This window comes from Myotis daubentonii, chromosome 18 (assembly GCF_963259705.1).
Source record: "Myotis daubentonii chromosome 18, mMyoDau2.1, whole genome shotgun sequence".
In the NCBI taxonomy this organism is placed as follows: domain Eukaryota; kingdom Metazoa; phylum Chordata; class Mammalia; order Chiroptera; family Vespertilionidae; genus Myotis; species Myotis daubentonii.
The window spans coordinates 17,468,655-17,487,425 of record NC_081857.1 but is presented as its reverse complement, the minus strand read 5'-3'; the positions used below and the strand labels follow the sequence as shown (position 1 = coordinate 17,487,425).

The 18,771-nt window shown below is 33.7% G+C and overlaps 1 protein-coding gene across 2 annotated transcripts in view; it reads left to right on the top strand.

Annotated features, from left to right (window-relative positions):
• Positions 1–13,560, top strand: part of ODR4 (odr-4 GPCR localization factor homolog) — a 29,547-nt gene extending 15,987 nt beyond the window's left edge. Inside the window, exons 11-15 of one of the 2 annotated variants that reach the window (XR_009449939.1) lie at positions 646–736; positions 5,098–5,283; positions 11,736–11,846; positions 12,982–13,176; positions 13,313–13,560. Coding sequence is in view for 1 of the 2 variants with exons in the window: in XM_059675485.1 (XP_059531468.1) it covers positions 646–736; positions 5,098–5,283; positions 11,736–11,846; positions 12,982–13,049 (456 nt within the window). In the remaining variant the exon portion in view is untranslated. Of the gene's footprint in view, positions 1–645; positions 737–5,097; positions 5,284–11,735; positions 11,847–12,981; positions 13,244–13,312 lie in introns of those variants that run through there. The other variant, XM_059675485.1, reaches the window with a different exon arrangement.
• The last annotated feature ends 5,211 nt before the right edge of the window (positions 13,561–18,771 follow it).

Sequence of the window (18,771 nt, the reverse complement as noted above, 5' to 3'; positions counted from 1 at the left end):
TTAATTTTTTTTACTTATTTATTTTAAAATATATTTTATTGATTTTTTACAGAGAGGAAGGGAGAGGAATAGAGAGTTAGAAACATCGATGAAAGAGAAAGATCAATCAGCTGCCTCCTGCACACCCCTTACTGGGGATGTGCCCGCAACCATGGTACATGCCCTTGACCGGAATCGAACCTGGGACCCTTCAGTCCGAGACAGATGCTCTATCCGCTGAGCCAAGCCAGTCAGGGCTTGAACTTTTTAAATAATAGGAAAAGTATTTATTGAGAGAATGATTAGGTAGTATTCTATAATCTCTGTAATTTAGAAATTTTAAAAAGGACGACTAGCACTTTTTTTATAGTTATACATTTCCTAGTTCGGAATAGTAGCATTATTTGTTTAGATGCAGAAAAACTGCATTTATTTATTTGGTTTTATTTATTCTTTATATGAGGCAGGCAAATTTTCTTTTAAACTATTAATGTTAATTAGGATGTTAAGTGGACATTTAAAAAGGAATGATGTATCAGTTATTTTAGTGGATGTGAATATATAGGGAGACCAGTTATGTGAGGGTTTCTTAGTAATGAAATAATACAAATCTAAAGTAACAGTTTTATTTCTTACTGTAATTTGCATTGTCTTGTTTTTCCATAGGCAGTGAAGAGAGATATATTGAATACAGTTGCCGATCGTTGTGAAATACTATTTGAGGATCTGCTTTTGAATGAAATTCCAGAAAAAAAAGTTATGAGTATAAAATTAAGTACTTTTTGGGGGCATGATTTCACTAGATAGGATGTCAAGATGTAATAGATATGTCATTTTCCATATTTATATCTATTTTTCATGATATGTCATCTTTTTTTATTGAATAAAAAATTTTCAGTTGCACAAAAAATAGTTTGTGAACACCTTATAATAGGAAATCTATCAATATTTAAAACAAATTTCTAGAAAGATTTAAAAAAAAATTATGCATGAATTTCTGCCAGACTAGAAAATTGCTAACATTTTAAAGCTCATTTTAAAAATTAATATAAGGTTTTAAAAATAATTCATTCATAATCAAAACATTTATTAATGTTGAATATTTATATAATAGATTATTTAATAGGTATTAATTTGTGGTCTATATCCAATTGACATATTATTCTTACCAAGTTTTTTGTGTACTAGTTTATATACTTCTTATCGATTACTCTAACAGGCTTTAATTAGATTTAAAAGGTTTGGGCCATGGTGTCATAACCTATTTATTATATTTATTATATCTATTGTGAAACATAAATAATTTCTACCATTTTTGTAATTTGTATTAAGAATATTTATTTTATTCAAAAAGAAAATTAGAATATTGAGTATGCTTTTTAGAGCTTACATATTCATCTTCACCTTGCTACCATTCAAATGTGAGTAGATTAGCAATTCACAGTTGAATATACACATAATTGAAACATATATATTAGCTTGTTAAGGGAATATTTTTATATTTATAGAAGAAAGCATAGCTCCTCTACAAAATTAACTTCTTTTAGTAAGTAGTATATTAGTTTGGTAGGCTAATCACAATCTTTTTTATATTGCTAGTATGATAGATTCCTGGAATTGCCAGATTTCACATTTGTCCTTGCGGTACTTCACAAATAACCCTGAAGTTCTGTCCACTGATAGTGAAATGTATAGTTTTGCTGAGACATGAATTTGATTCTTACGTGCAGCAATGGGTTGAGATATTTGTGTGAAACTTGGTAACTTAACCACGTAGTCAGCCTACCAACCTCATCTCCTTAAAGGCTTTGTTTTTGCTACTTGACCTTGGGGATGGTATAGCTCTCGTGGTGTTAAATACTCACTTTCTGAGCAACAGTATGATTACAGATGAACTGTGAATTTTGAGATTTTCAGGGATGTGGACATACATCCGTCATTAATGCCAAAGGTCTATCTAATCACACATATTATTTAATTACTCTGTTCTATTTAAAAATGCTTTATAAAAATGGTATTATATGACTGTCCTGGTATCATTTTGTGAGTGAGTGAGTATTGAAAACTTTGCTGAGGTCCAATCAGTATGATTAATTGCTTCAAAGAGCAGTTGCAGTAGTTATAAATTAATTTTTTAAAAATAAAAAACATTTTTCACTGTAATTGAGTAACCTTTAAGGCTATGTGAAGAGAATAGGCATTGTAGTTTGATGGAAAGAGCAGAGACTAAATGTCTTGGTTTCCTTGTCTATTTTGCCACTGGTTAAGTGACTTTGGGCAAATGATTCAGCCTATCTAAACATCCATTATCTTATATAAAGAACAGATTATAGTAGCTACTTTTTGAGCCTGTGAGATTAAACAAGATGATGTTTTTAAAGTTGTTAAGTCAAGCCCTCAGTAAATAGTAGTTGCTATTATGTTAGAGGTAATGAAGGAAGAGAATTAATTAATGATACTTGTCTTAAAATTTCTTAACTTTAATTTTTGGGAAGTGTAGCATTATATTTCCAAAAGAAACCCAAGTGTAAATATATATTTTTAAAACTTTAGTTACAGGATACTTATTCCACTAACATGTAAGTTGATCTTAGGATATCAATATAAAAGACTAAATTGCAAGTATAATAATATAAACAAATGTAAAAGTGAAGTTGAATATATATACACCAAGTTGTTAGATCTTAGATTTAGTACTCATTTTACTTAGTTTATGTTTCTCCTATGCTTGTAAGATTTTGTAGATTTGTAGAATTGCAAAATGTAGAATATATGCCATAAAATATTTTTGCATGCATCAGTAAGTCTGCAAAGGGCATATTAACTTTAAATTCCTTATTTTAAAGCAAATATAGTCTTTAGATTCTGGCTTTCCAGATGAAAGAACCTAATACTTCAATGACTATAAAAAAATTTTATATATATATATATTCCAGTCATTCTTTTTACTTAGTAGGGTCTTCCCCTTAGAAAGTATTTCAGACCATCTTCATTATTCTGTATTAGCCTCCATTCAATCCTGTGCAACTTACTCTCAGAAGATGACCCACTCCTTATGAAAATGAGGCCATCAATTTTGAAACCTCTTACTTTCTTCCATTGCTACACCATATCCATTCATATCACTTGTCCTCTCAGACATGTGCAATCCTTTTTGCCTGTGGTCATGGTTTCAGCCTTCATGCAAATGGCTACTTATCTTTTAAGAGTCAGCTTAGATAACACCTATTTTACAAAAATTACTCTAATACTTCAGTATGAATTGGGACTCGATATTAATCAGCAGAAACCCAATTCTTATCATATTGGCTTAAATTTAAATGTTTTTTCTGTTTTGAACTTTTTGAAATAATGTTGAACTAGATAATCTGCTGTGGGACTATTCCTAAAGGACTACTTTTTGGAATGCTATTTAAGATGTCTTTTTACAAAGGTTCCCCTCCCATTTTTAGCCTCAGACCAATTAGAAAACTTGGTTTTATTTAGATATTAAATGGCTAAATTAACTTTTTAATTTGAAATTATAAGAGCCTTTTCTTTTTTAATGAGTAATTAAAATTCATCATAACCAATTCTTTTAACATTTAATTTTATAGTATATTTATCCCTTTTTTAGGCAAAACTAGAATGAGTGCAGTTTGCATGCCAATTATACATATACATTATAGCTATTTTTGAAAGTTTTGAACTTAACCTATTTCAAGAAACTGGCCCCAAATAAAATAATAGATTTCTAACCATCTGTGTGGACAGTTCACGTGCTGCAGAACAAATTGTAGTAATGTAATTTTACGGATAGGTGGCAGTCTGGTCAAAGAGTAAAACTTTTCCTGTTCTCATATGAAAAGCAGATAAGTATAATATGGCAGGAACACATAATTTAAGTCATTGCATTTCCCCTGGCAGACATTCTTTGTCTTCTGTTTGTAGTTATATAAAACTACCACTAGTTTCTTGGCAAGAAAAAAGGTTACTATAAAAGTGAGCCCTGCTTTTCTAGTTGGCCTGTACAGTGGTAAATTTAAAAATCATATCCATTCTTTACACAAAATCTTGATCTTTGTTGATAGTTCACTAGAATCATGGTGTAGAACCAGTTGTGTTTGTGTGGACCAGTGATGATGTTAGAAATTGGGGGGAATATATTTTACTTTGTGAGTATTCAAAGAAGAGTGAAGCATAGTTCTTCATTATTTATTTAGATCCAGATTATTTTTTCAAAAAATTACTTAATGCTATTTATGACAATATGTTGCACTAATTGTTGTCCCAGGAATATTACTTCTATTTTATAGCATTTAGTATGTCTATTTATTAGATAATCCTTAAGCATTTGTTCTGTTCAAGGCAATGTGATAGATACAAGGCAATGACCAGATTCCTTCCCTCAAGAAGCATATAACGTGATTTGAAAAATAGAATATGTATGCATTATTAATTATGTACAGCATGTAATAAGGCCCTAGGAGTAACTAAGAACTTAATTAAGATTAATGATTAGAATAATAAATATTAGTAATAAGAATGAGGCAAAGGGAAAATGAAAAGAAAGCAAGATGGAGTTGGTAGTGAGGTTAGTATATAAAACATAACTTGCTGTCATACACATGCTTGATAGAGGGGACTAGCACTTTGTAGATTATGTGAGTGGTGAGATTATTTTGTACATACATGTATAAAAATGTATGCTGTCATGTTCTATACACTCGATATAGATGGGCCACTAATTTGGCTCCATACTTGCATGAAGAGGGGGAAATTGTTTGTAAAGTTAAAACAAACAAGAAAAATAATCAGGAACAAAATTTTCTCCTGGTTATTCTTTCATAGAAGGGTGATTAATACAAGAATATATAATCAACAACATCCTCATATTGAAGGCAGTGATAAGCTTATATTTCACAGGAATATTTAGATCCCTTGCAGAGAGGCCAGGGATATTGAAGTAAAGCAGAATTCAATAACAGCAATCTTGTGTCAAGTCAATTAGAGAATAAAAACAACTTTTTAAAATTTCTATTGGTATGTATATGACACTTTCATTTACTTACAAAATATATGGCACTGATACCAGTGACAGACTTATCTAAATATTGATAATGTTTCTTCTCCTTTTAGATTCTGAAAAAGAGTTTCACATCCTTCCTCACCGGGTTTTTGTCCCCATTCTGGGATCCACGGTAATGTTATGTGATTATAAATTTGGTGATGAGTCAGCTGAAGAAATCAGAGACCATTTTATAGAGATGTTAGATCATAGGATTCAAATAGAAGATTTGGAAATTGCAGAGGAAATAAACACAGGTAATACCATGATGTTATTTAAGAATCTGATTAGACTACTGCTAAGATTACCTATGAGACATTAGTTTAATATCATGTCTTTTCCTTAAAGCTAGTTCTGTTTGATCCTTCCGAAGCATTTAAAAAGGTGTCTAATTTCTGCATATATAAACATGCAGTCAGTTTTCCTGGAAAATTGTACCAACATTTAAGATACTTCAGGTTTTTCTAAGCCTAGCAAGTAGATCTGAAAACAAGAGTAGCCTTAAGTAGGTATTGAGGTTTTGAGGTATTTCTTTTATTGTAAGAGAAGTTTTCTCAAAACCCATTATTTTGATTAATTATTTGGTTAAACATGATATCACAAAGTTTTTAAAAATACTTTATTAAATGTCTTCTCCATACTATTTGCCTTTATTTTTTTTAACCCCCTTTATATAATTGGATATTAAGCTGAAATAGGCAGTTCCAAAAATTATTTTTATGGAGTATAGATTTGCCAAACTATCTTAATTTTCTCCTACCCATCATTTTCACATTTGACCTTACATTTTGGAAGGCTATTTTTTTGTTTTGTTTGGCTTTGCTTCATTTTTGTTTTTGTTTTTGTTTTTGTTTCTAGTGAAAGTAGGCTATGAAAACATGTCAATAAATGTGTACAGGCATGTCTGACAGACTTCCTGAAACATTAAAAAATATGTCATAGAAGTAGTTATTTGCAAATATCAATGAATATTGCATACGTAGTCATTTATCAATCTTGAAATTTCCGATATACTAATAAAGTCTTTAGATTACTTTTGAATATGGATGTTTATGAAATTAGAATATAGCAATTTTTAAGTTCTTTTTCAAATTCTAATTTTTTCGTTGTTCCTCTGTTGTTTAACTAATTCCCATCCCTCACCAAGTAGAGTGTTTGATTCAGAGTTCTCTTGTTAATATGATGTCAAGTAAGTGTTTGTTTGGTGAATTACAAATCTGTCAGTAAAGTCTCAAGTTAGTTGGAGATTACCAGGTTTGATTTTTAACAGCTCCAGGTTAGTATTAATCATGATGTGGAATAGTAAGTTTGTTTTAAAGGAAAACAACAACAACACTCCAAATTGCTCGGTACCTGATGTTAAAGCAGTAGCTGTGGTTCAATAATTTGAGAACTTATATTTTCTAATAGAGATTTTGAAAGTAGACTAGTTGAAAAAATAATTGCTACTTTTCAAAATATGTTTTCCCATATTAGTGACTGTGATATCTCTGCAAACCAAACATAGAATCGTGAGGGTAGAGGTTTTTATTTGTTTTGTTTTTTTACTTCTTTCACTAATGCCTACCAATAATTCTTGACCCATTCTGTTGTTGGTACCTGAATGCACTTTATGTGGGATCATTAGAGTTGTCCTGGTTCATCCTCTGTCTTATAATACTGAATCTATATTCCTTGCAGATGGGTGGTTAGACTCTATTCTTCCTTATTCCTAATACTGGTCTGCCTTCCTGTAATCTATACTTTGTTCAGTAATCTGCAGCAATAAAACATGAGTACTACTTTGGGGGGGGTCCACGCTTTAAATTTGAGGGTAACTGTTATGTTCTAAATACTTTAAAGCCAGATATTCTCATATACCTTTAACTAATCTCTTTATTGTAGTTTTCAGACCTCATTTTATCTTGCCACTTTGGTTGCCTTTCTCTAGACTAGGAATTTTTAACCTGTGGTGTCCAAAACCCTTGGGGTCATAGATAGCTTTCGGGAGATCCACAAATTACTTGAAAGTAATTGTATAGTTTTTTCTGGGGAAGAGATCTGTAGCTTTCAAGGGGTTGGTGACTTAAGAAAAATTAAAAATGACTTCTTTAGTCCTGGCCGGCTTGGCTCAGTGGATAGAACGTCAGCCAGTGGACTGAAGGGTCCCCGGTTTGATTCCAGTCAAGGGCACATGCCCAGGTTGTGGACTCCATCCCCAGTAGAGGGCATGCAGGAGGCAGCTGGTCAGTGATCCTCTCTCATCATTGATGTTTCTGTCTCTCCCTTCCTCTCTGAAATCAATAAAAATATATTAAAAAGAAAAAAAAGTCTACTAACACATAAAAATAAATAAAAAGGCCTTCTTTAAATATAGTCTGACTAGAGGCACAGTGCACAAGATTCGTGCACTTGGTGGAGGGAGAGGTTCCTCAGCCCGGCCTGCGCCCTCTTGCCTTCAGGGAGCCCTCGGGAGATGTCCGACTGATGGCTTAGGGGGCTTAAGTCGTCACTAGGACATCCTTAGCGCTGCCACGGAGGTGGGAGAGGCTCCCACCACTGCTGCTGCTCTCGCCAGCTGTGAGCCCGGCTTCTGGGCTTCTGGCTGAGCGGCACTCCCCCTGTGGGAATGCACTGACCACCAGGGGGCAGATCCTGCATTGAGCGTCTGCCCCCTGGTGGTCAGTGCGCATCATAGCGACTGGCTGCTCCACCATTTGGTTGATTTGCATATTACTCTTTTATTATATAGGATTTGCCTTCCTTGAAATATATTACCATGAATTAAACCTAATACTCTAATAACAACATTAGCTATTTATATAGAACCTCTTACATTCCAGACACTGTTTTAAGAGCCTTACAAATATGAAATCATTTAATCCTTGCAACAACCCTATGATCCAGATTATTATTAGCCCCATTTTCCATGATGACTTTTCTCTCATTTTCCAGATGAGAGACTTCAGGCTCAGAAAGGTCAAATAACTTAGTCAGGTTACATACCTACTAATGGTGAAGCTTAAACTTAAGCAGTTTGATTCTAGAATCTGTGTGTTTTTTTTTCTAACAATTTTGTTTTACTACCTTTCCATGGGACCTAACCAATACAGACTATAAGACTGCAGTCTTATTTATTTACTACATTTATTTACTACATAACTAGCATTATATGGCTTTAAAATAATGATTTCTGAATTATAATGAAAAATATTAATATTAAAGTAGGAAAGTATTTTTATAGTGTGCATAGATTTTCCTAAATATTTTAAATTAATCTTTAGCACAAGCACTCTACCTGTAAGGGATTCAGGGAAAACTTCTCAGAGCAGGTAACATTTGAGTTCATTTGGAAGGATGAATACAGTAAAAGTGACTCTAGGCTTTTCAGGAAATGAACACTGATAGGAGTTGTATTGTAGCCAAGAATATTACTTTTCTAGAATTATATTGGTTTTGCTTCATCAAATGTTTAAATGAGAAGGAATGATTTAGTAATTAGTGTATTTTTAATAATGAAATGACACATTTCCAAATTATGAGGTAGGGTGAAAACAAACCTTGTAATAGAAAAATTAAGTGCTTTTACATAAATATCCTGTTGGTTATTTAGTCATTCCTTAGTCATTCATTCATTTACTTATTAATTTACTCAAAAATATTAGATGCATAATTTTTCCAAGATAGGTCTTTAGCTTAGTCCAGGTGTGCCACTCACAGCTGTATAACCTTAAACAAGTACCCTCTGAACCTCAGATTCTCTTGGGGTTGGTATGAGAATTTAGTAAAAATGTTAGGTGAAATACTTTCTAAACATAAAGGCAGCATGATAATAAGTAGCATTATAAGGCTTTAAAATAATGATTTCTGGATTATAATGAAAAATAGTAATATTAAAGTAGGAAAGTATTTTTATAGTGTGCATAGATTTTCCTAAATATTTTAAATTAATCTTTTTATATATAATAAACCATAAAAAGTAGAGCTCAAATATTTAAATTTAAAAATTGAAGTCAATTGCTATATAGTTGCATTAAATTTATAAGTATCTAGCTTGATTATTATTTATTTCTATTCTATAATATAGCTGCCAAGTAGTTGCTATGTTTAAAATATATATTTGCCAAGTAAATATCTTAAAATAACATAGGTTTAAATGACTTAAGGTATGAAGAACAATTTGTTTGTCAAAATGACTCACTTAAGGTGAGGGATAACTATGGCTTTAAAATTACTTAAATGCATTAGTCACCTCCTAGTAGATATTAACTTAATAATTCAGATGTACTTTATCCACAATATCAGCTAAAATTGGGAGACACACCTTTAAAATTGGATGAAACTCATTTTACTAATTCTGTCTTGCTATCTGAACTGAAATTAATTTTTGCTGTTTCATTAAATGTTGCTAATTTTAATTATGAGGAAAAAGTAACACAGAAAATGTAATTTTTGGCTAAATCACTGACTATAGGGAAACCTCATTAATTTAGGATTCAGAGATGGAGAAGAAGACAACTAACCAAAGGAATTCACGTCCTAATGTTTCATTTTAAGCTTCTAAATAGTCCTGCCCAGCTGTTAACTTGTCGTGAAATGGAACACATTGACAATTCGCATGTATTCAACATGGCCCTTGTTGTCTCTTCGGTTAACAGTTGCTCAAGAAAGTTGTTTTCTTACATGATTTGTCTGAAGTTAAGTTACCTGGCTTTAAGGAATAGTTACAATCTAATTTCTTATTGAACATATGTCATTTGCATTTAAATTAAAGTATTGGTAAAATAACATAGTGCCTGAGATTTGAATTAAAAGCCTACAGACCCTCACAAAAAGTAAATTGTTATGACAGGGCTTTATTTGTTCTTGAAAAGTGCTCTGTTTCAGTAAACTTACCTTGAATTTGTATCAAGTCACAGGATTTTGACCGATTTAAAAATGGAAATAATAGAGCAATGGAATGTCTTTTTTTTTTTATAGAAGTATATTATTTGTGCAGAATGATCTTCACATGTAACAGTTCAATATTAAATGTATCATATATCATGACAAATAGAACCATTTTTGTGCTCGTTATGTACAAGTGCTTACATTTAAAAAAAAAATTCCTTTAGCAAATAGGTATAATTCATGCTTTATCCAATATTTTTGTTTGTTACCTGATACAGATATATGGCCCAAAGAAAAAGTTTTTTTACCAGTGATATTTGCTGATAGAAAAGCCAAAGTTTGTGTGTGCGTGTGTTTTAACATGAATAAAATTATGTTATCCATTCCATTTTTTAAATTGAATTTATTAGGGTGACACTGGTCAACAAAATTATACAGATTTCAGGTGCACAGTTCTACAACACATCCTTTGTACACTGTATTATGTGTTCACCCCCCCAAGTCAAGTCTCTGTCAATCTCACCTTTACCCACCTCCACCTTCCTCCATCTCCCGCCCCCCTTCCCGCCTGGGCTAAAGGGTAAAGGGGAGGAAGGAGGAGGTGGGTAAAGGAGAGATTGACAGAGATTCAATTTTTGTCAGATAAAGTTAAGGGAAATTGGGAACTGGTAGGCTAATGTTGTCTAGAACTAAGGTGTTATGGCCCTTTAGCAAACAAGAAGCTGTAGAAATAGACTGAATAGTTTTAGAGACAGTTCATAGTAAGAAATTTTTGCCTTTGTGACAACTTGGTAGTGGAGTAGGAAAAAAAAATACCTTTGTTTTTAAAGTTCTTTAGTTATATGTTAAGAGGATATAAATAGAATGAGACTTCCCTTGATTCTAATTGAGGTAGTTACTAAGGATTATTTCCAAAAATGACAGTAAATTTTTCTTCATGGGAAATTGATGAGAACTAGGCATTTTTCCCTTTTTCTTTCATCCATTTTGATACGCTAAGTATCTCTTTCAATAGGTTTATGTGCTAGTATATGGGGATACACTCGTTTATAAGGACATTTTAAATCCATGTACGAGGCTACTTTACTTGGAATTTGAACAGTAGTGTTTCCTGTCTTTCACCGTGGTCCTCTTCTTTGTAAATAGAAGGATCAACATGAAGTAGTTGCTTTCAGACATAGTTCCCCAGAGTCCTATAGGCCTGAACTCCACTGCCCCGTGAGAGGAGGAAGGGAGTCTGGCTCCAGGAGCCACCTATCCCTGCTTCAACCAGAGTAATGCTACTGTCACCTGTTGTACATGCTTGGGTTTTATGTCAGTCTATTTAGCACTAGGGGTCTTAAAACCACTGCTCTATATGATCTCTAAGAATGTTTTCTTTTCAAATGCTTTTAGTCGGTGTTAAATAAATTCAGCTAAGCAAACCTACAAAAATTATTCTCACCCGTAATTAAGTAGAAAAAAACCTTGTATCTGAATCCTCAATCTGCTGCCCATGACCTCAACTATGCACTAACTTCCCAGGTTTTATATTTCATCTGTAAAATGAGATATCGTGCTTGCCTTGCTTAACAATTTTTTTTAATGGTCAGATTTATTTTCATATTTTGCTTATATATTTCAAATTTCAGGTTAAGTCAAGAGTCAGGACAACTTTTCTGTATGGGTTCAAATAGTTACTATTTTAGGCTTTGTGGAACACATAAGGTCTGGCCAACCCCTGCAAGTTTGGTCCATGGGCAGCAGTTTGCTGATCCCATCTCTAGTACTAATATCTAATTATTTGAAATTATTAATTGCCAAAACCACAATAGGATTCATTATTATTATTCTCTTGCAGCTTTTCTGAGTTCCTCTATGAATTCTGAAGCTCCGTTGGACAATAGAGATGATGAACAGCCAAAAGAACCAATGCAAACTTCAATAGTATTGAAAATTCGGCAAAACATGGGTATTTTATTTCTTTTGTAACATTGAAAAAGATGGTATTTTGGATTTCCGTTTTCTTGTTACTTTAAAATTACTGGGTTTTAGTTTACTTAAAGGTACTAGATTAAGCCAGTATTTATTGAGAATTGTGGAACGTGCTAAGACCTGGAGATGGAAAGATGTACAAATGATGCATTATCCCAAGGGCCCTCAAAGATGACTCTTCCTACTAATTTTATTGGTGCTTTTAGAAGAAAAGCATGTTGAGTTTGGGGAATTGACTATTATAGTAGGACCAATACTTTCCAAATTGTTTCTCCCAGGATTGTTACTGCAGATTCGATATCTGCTATGAAAAAAAGTCAAATTTGAGACTGAAATTTATAATGCACTTAAGTATTTAAAAGATTCCATGATAGCATGGCAGTCACTTTCACATTTTTCAGACTTACTGATCAAAGAGCATGTACACTCTTGTTTCATGGAAAGTATTAAGGTTTTTGACAGAGAGCCAGAGTTTTGTTTTTCTTGTCACTTATTTATTAGATAAACTTAAGTTAATTTTATAAATTCTTATGGGTGTGTGTGTGTGTGTTTCTCTAGTCCGGTTTTTTGTTTGTTTGTTTTTTAACTTAACAATCAGGGGGCAAAAAATGAGTTACTAGTTCTTAGATTTTAGAATGGTGATCTGAGTTTCTGTAGTTTTCAATAGTTGTTCAAGTGACTGCATTTAATGATTGAGAACCACTGCACATTAGAGCTTTTTGGTTTAAGCTTAATTGCATGAGACAACTGGAATTTCAATATAAATAGATAGGACCCTTTTAAAGTATGTGTTAGTTTTTCTCTTAGATGTGTGTGAGTGCATACATGTGTAAGAAAGACACTATGATTTGTTATTTAAGGTTTCGTTAAAGTGATGAAGTACATGATTACCAGTCTAACCTTTGCAATCTATTTTTTTTAAAACTTATTGCTCTATTTCCTCTAAGACTGTCGGCTTTTAGGACATGTCTATATGTGTGTAAAAATATGTATTTGTGTGTGTGCTGTTGTTGTTCAGGCCCATCAATTACCTACATTTTAGAGGCTAGAATCAAGTAAACCTTTCTTTCACTCATTCCATTTCCATTTGTTTTGTGTTTGTTTACTTTTAGGTATGATTGCAGCATTTGCAGTTGCAGTCCTTGCTGTGGGTATCGCCTTTCACTACTTCAGTGATTAGGGTGAAGCACAAAGAGCTTCCTGATCATCCACAGAACACTGACCAACAATTATGAATAATAAAAGATGCAAACAAGCCTTCTGCATTTAAGACAACAGCAGCCAATCTGCTGCCAAACTCCTATTAGGTGTGTTTCTGACAAATGAAATCACCAGCTGCCTTGTTTAGCTCTGCAATAAAATTGTTTATCTAGATGGAAGCTTCATGTAACAAATCATTATTACTTATTTTTAAATGTTCAAACTGATGGTTTATTTTCACAGATTTTAGTCCTCTTGATCTGGATCACATATTCATCAGGACATTGAGAATTTGAATAGTCAGGGTTGGCTGAATATCTTAGTCATAGAACAAAAGGAGAAATTTCTACAAAGTGGGGCAACAACCTATTGGGTAAGTTCATACTGTAGGACCTTTCTAATGTTTACCCAGTTCCAAAATATTGACCAAGTTCTGATCAAGGAGTAGGAGACCTTTCCGGATTTGAATCAGTAAAGATTGCCATAAATCATGTGCTTTCTCATGTTTGTATATCATAATTGTTTCACTATATTAAATAAGATTTTTTCTTCCAGCAGTACATTAGATTAGGTACTATAAAACACCTAGATCCTGAATAAAAATATACCTTTGAATGCATTAATACACTCAAGGAAAGTAGGGGAGATCTCCAAAACCCATACCTTTATTTTTCTTTTGCCACAAAAATGAATACATTTTGAGTTGGAAATCGTAAATACTGTATTAAGCATATGGGTGGGCTGTGGTTGCTCAGATGGCAGATACCAATTGCAGCACTGCCTTAGGCAGTTTGCCTCAGACCAGAAACGAGAATAATCTGAATCTGAGATGCTACCCTAGCCAGGACAGTTGAAGTGGTCCTCAATTTGTAGTCCCCTATAACGCCTGACAGCAGCAAGATAGAGGCTGAAAATTCTCATAGATTAAGATAAATCAATGTTATTTCATGACTAGAGATCACCAGTCACAAATTGAAACTAACTAGCATAAGAAAGAACCTATAGAAATAACCACCTTCAGATTACATTCTCTAGAAATGAGAAATGTTACTTGAAATTTAAAAAAAAAATCCTTGGAAATGTTGAATGTCATATTAGACTCATCTGAAAAGACATTGAATAAACTGAAAGCTAAATCTAAAAAATGACCCAATGTACAGCAAGGAGAAATGAGCTGCTGGAAGATCTAAATACTAAGAGGTATGGAAGGAAGATCATGAAGACTAAAGTACTAGGGGAGGAAAGAATGGAGAGGATGGAGGAGTGGCAATATTTGAAGAAATAACAATTTTCTACATTTGTTGGAAAACATGAATTCATAAATTCAGGAAACACAATATATATCCCAAGCATATATAGATGAAATTCATACCTAACCCCAATGAATGTAACTGCTAGATACCAAACAAAATTTTAAAAGCAATCAAAGTGAGGAAAGGATCAAGGAAGATGAGACAAATACTGAGTAGGCTTCTTTATGGCAACAATGTATATACCCAAAAGATGGTAAAACAACACCTTCAAAATTCTAAAACAAACTAATCAACTTAGAATTTGAGCCAAGCAAGACTGAAAGACATGTTCAGACATGACCATAAAGACATGTTCAGATGAAAAACAGATTTTGCCATCAGTAGACCTTCATTAAAGAGACTGCAAAAGCATGATCTCAAGAAGGAAAAGGATTCCAAAAAGGTGATTGGAAATTGAAGAGCTAGTGAGCAAATAAAATAATAAACATGGAAATCAAGTGTTCTTTAACACTTGTAACGAAAACAATTGTAACGAAAGAAGTGTTTATAAGAAGTTAAGTTGTAAACAAATGTAAAACAGTATTTTATGCAATATTAATGTGTACTTTTAAAATAGGATATAATTGAAAAACGACAATGGCTTATGAGAGGAAGGTGATTAGGATTAAGGTATTCTGAGGTTCTTTTATTCAGAAAATAGGTAAGATATTGTTTAACTTTAAAATTGTTAAATATATATGGTAAAATGTTCAAGTATAACTGCTAAAGAATAGATATGGGATGAATCATTGTAGAGGAAAATAAGTTTAAAATATGGGATAGGAAGTACAAAAAAGGGGAAGAAATTATGGGTGGGAAGAACAAAAGTAGATAATAAGACATCAAATAATTAAAATAAATATGAATGGACCAAAATAAATTAACCAACAGGTTGATTTTTAAAAATTTTGCTGGGTTAAAAAAACAAACATTAGGCAAATAGCAAAAGAGAATACGTGTAGTTTTAATGATGTTAAAATTAGATTTTATGATGTGTAAAGATGGAGAAGGTTACTAAATGGAAAAGGATAAACTCACTAGGAATATATAACAATTTTAAATTTGTATTTCCTCTATAAAATGACCTCAAAATGTATGAACTATAGGGCTAAATCAACAAATTGAACAACATAATGGGAGATTTTAATAGCTCTTAATTATAGATAAATCAGGCAGACTGAAAAAATTAGTGAATATAGATTTGAGTTTAATTTTCACTATTGAGCCAGTGAACATATTTAGAATAATCAACAGAGAATATTCTTCTTAATCATTGTATATCAGCAAAAAATGACCATGTGCTACACATGAAATAAGTTATAGTAAAATTTCAAAAAGTTAATGTTAAATGGATAATCAGAAATAAGTTAGAGGTCAGTAATAAAAGTTAATTCTTAAAAATCTTATATTTACAAGTTTAATAAAACTTTACAGATGAAAGAAGAAAGCATACTTAGAATCTATAAGTACTACATTTGGAAAATCGGGCGGTGCAGCAGAAACTGCACTTTGAGAGACATGGTTTTAAACTAAGCGACAAAACTAAGTGTGTAACTTAAGGAAAAGAACAACAGAATAAATAATGTAGAAGCAAGGAGACACAGGCAATGGAAGAAACAAATGAGTTTGAAAATAAAATCACAATGCCAGAGTTTTCATGACAAAATAAAATTTTGAATAAGAGGAAAACAGGACACAAGTAAACAACATAATGATTGAAAAAGGATATAATAAAGTACCTATAGATATAGTAAAGATGAAAATGATAAGAGACTACCAGGAGCATCTTTATTTAAAAACTTAGACAAAATAGACCATGGTCTAGGAAAATGCAGGTTCAAAGAATAGATAAAGGAATACTCCAGCTCATTTTATGAGGTCAGTATAACTATGATTATACTGTATTCAGACCCATTCAGTAGGAGAAAATAAAGTTCCAGATGAATAGCACTTATGAACATAGATAAAAAGTCAAAATACTATTAAGTCAATTCAGCATTATGTAAAAAAGGATAATGATTAAATTATATACATAAAAAATCGGACACACAACAGTAATGCCTGTTATCACTACTTCTATTCATCATTATCCTGTGTAAAATGAGCAAAAGACAGAAACCAGATACTTTCAGAGGATATGACTGAACACATGAAAATATGTTTAATCTCGTAAGTGATTGAGACTACAATGAATACCATTTTAGACTGAAAAATTAAGAAATGATATGGCTATGTGGTTGAGCATCGGCCTACAAACCAGGAAGTCACAGTTTGATTCCTGATCAGGCACGTGCCTGGATTTCAGGCTCGATCCCCAGTAGGGGATGTGCAGGAGGCAGCCAATCAATGATTCTCATTAATGTTTCTATTGCTCCCTCTCCCTCTTCCTCTTTGAAATCAATTTAAAAAAAAAAAGACATCTATAGGTGGGATTGTAAACTGATACATTGGAAAGCAATTTGGCATTATCTTGTAAAGTTAAGCATTCACATATTCTAATACCTAACTATTCTACATATATACCTTAGAGAAATTCATGCATATGTGCACAGTAGTGCAAGTGAGAATGTTCAAGGCATCCCTATTTGCAACCACCCAAATGTCCATCAAAAAGAGAATAAAAAATAAATTGTGGGTTTTGTATTCAAGGTCTGATGTTTACTGGCAGTGTGACCTTGGGCAAGTTACTTAACCCTCCTGTGTCTGTTTCTCATCTATAAAATGGAGATAATGGTATCTATCTCATAGAATTGAGTATTAAATTACTTTGTATATATCAGGCATGTAGAGCAGTGCCTGATATGAAGCAAACATTCAATAAACATGAGCAGCTATTGAAAAAAATTGTGTGTTTTATATTTTATTTAGCAGGGAGAATTACTGAAAAATAAAGTGATAATTAAATCCAGTCTCAGAAGCCTACATGTAGTGTGATACAATTATTACAAAGCTTAAAAACAAGCACATTTAGCCCTGGCTAGTGTCACTCAATAGTTAGAAAGTCACTTGCATGGAAGGGTTGTGGGTTTGATCCTGGGTCCCAGTCCAGGCACATGCAGGAGGCAACCAATCTCTCCCACTTTCTCTTCCTTTTCCTCTCTGTCTCTCTCTCACTCTCCCCCTACCCATCCCACCCTCCCTTCCACTCTCTCTAAAAGTCAATGGAAAGTCTGGCTGGCATGGCTCAGTGGTTGAGTGTTGACCTATGAACCATAGGTCACAGTTTGATTCTTGGTCAGAGCACATGCCCAGGTTGTGGGCTCAGTCCCCAGTGTCGCAGGGCTGCAGGGTTGACAGGCAGCTATTTCTGTTTGCTCTGCCCTGGTGATTCCCTGAGACCCCACCCCATCCAATTTGCAGCCTCACCCAACCTGTGTGCAGTGGCTTTTGCATATGAGTGGCCTGTCCTTGCTCAGGCTTCAGACTTGGCTAAAATCTCTCAAACAAGCAGCAGCTGGGCCAAAGAGCCTCAAACCTATCAATAAAAGGCCAAAGATCTAGCACTAGTACCAGCCTGCCTTGCTTCACAGCTGGGTCTTGCCTGGGCACTTCTAAACCAGATACAAATAGAAGGAATATGCAGATTGCTCTGTAGCTCCTGCCTGGTGGCCCCAGGCAGTGGCTGACTTTGCACCTCCCTGAAGACCTAAGAGCCAGTGCATTCAGTGGTCAGGGTCAGACCATAGAAGATTACAACTCTACACATCCACAAGCGACATACTCAAGGGGCTGACTTAATGAGCACCAAAGTACCACTGAAACAAGTCCTGCTCCATGGGGGGGTGTCTCCTGCATATCAGTTCTCCCGCTGTTGTTGCAGTTGGTCCTCACAGCCAATTGACCTGGAGGTCAATTCCTCCCAGTGACACCAACAGCAATCAAGTTTCAACTACAACAAGACTGTGCACACAGCCCATAAAGGGTGCACCTAGAGTGCTCAGCTCAAGTGATGGGACGTTAAGCCACTTGGCCCTATAGGACACCTACTATACAAGGCCACTCTACCAAATGAAGGAGACAGCAGCTCTACCCAATACATAGAAACAAACACAGGGAAGCAGCCAAATGGGGAAACAAAGAAAGATGAAAGAAATAGAAGAAAGCAAACTAATGGATATAGAGTCCAAAACCACAGTTATAAGGTTACTCTAGAGTCTTCATGAGACCTTCAGGGGACTTACTGAGACTTTCAAGGATCTTAGTGGAATGTCAAAGACATGAAAAAGGATGAGTCAGAAATTAAGCACACATTAACTGAAATAGAGCATAATTTACAGGGATTCAACAGTAGAGTAGAGGATTCTGAGAAATCAATGATTTGGAAATGAGGAAGCAAAAATCACCCAATCAGAAAAGTAAAAGGAAAAAAGAATCCAAAATTATGAAGATAGTGTAAGGAGCCTCTGGGAC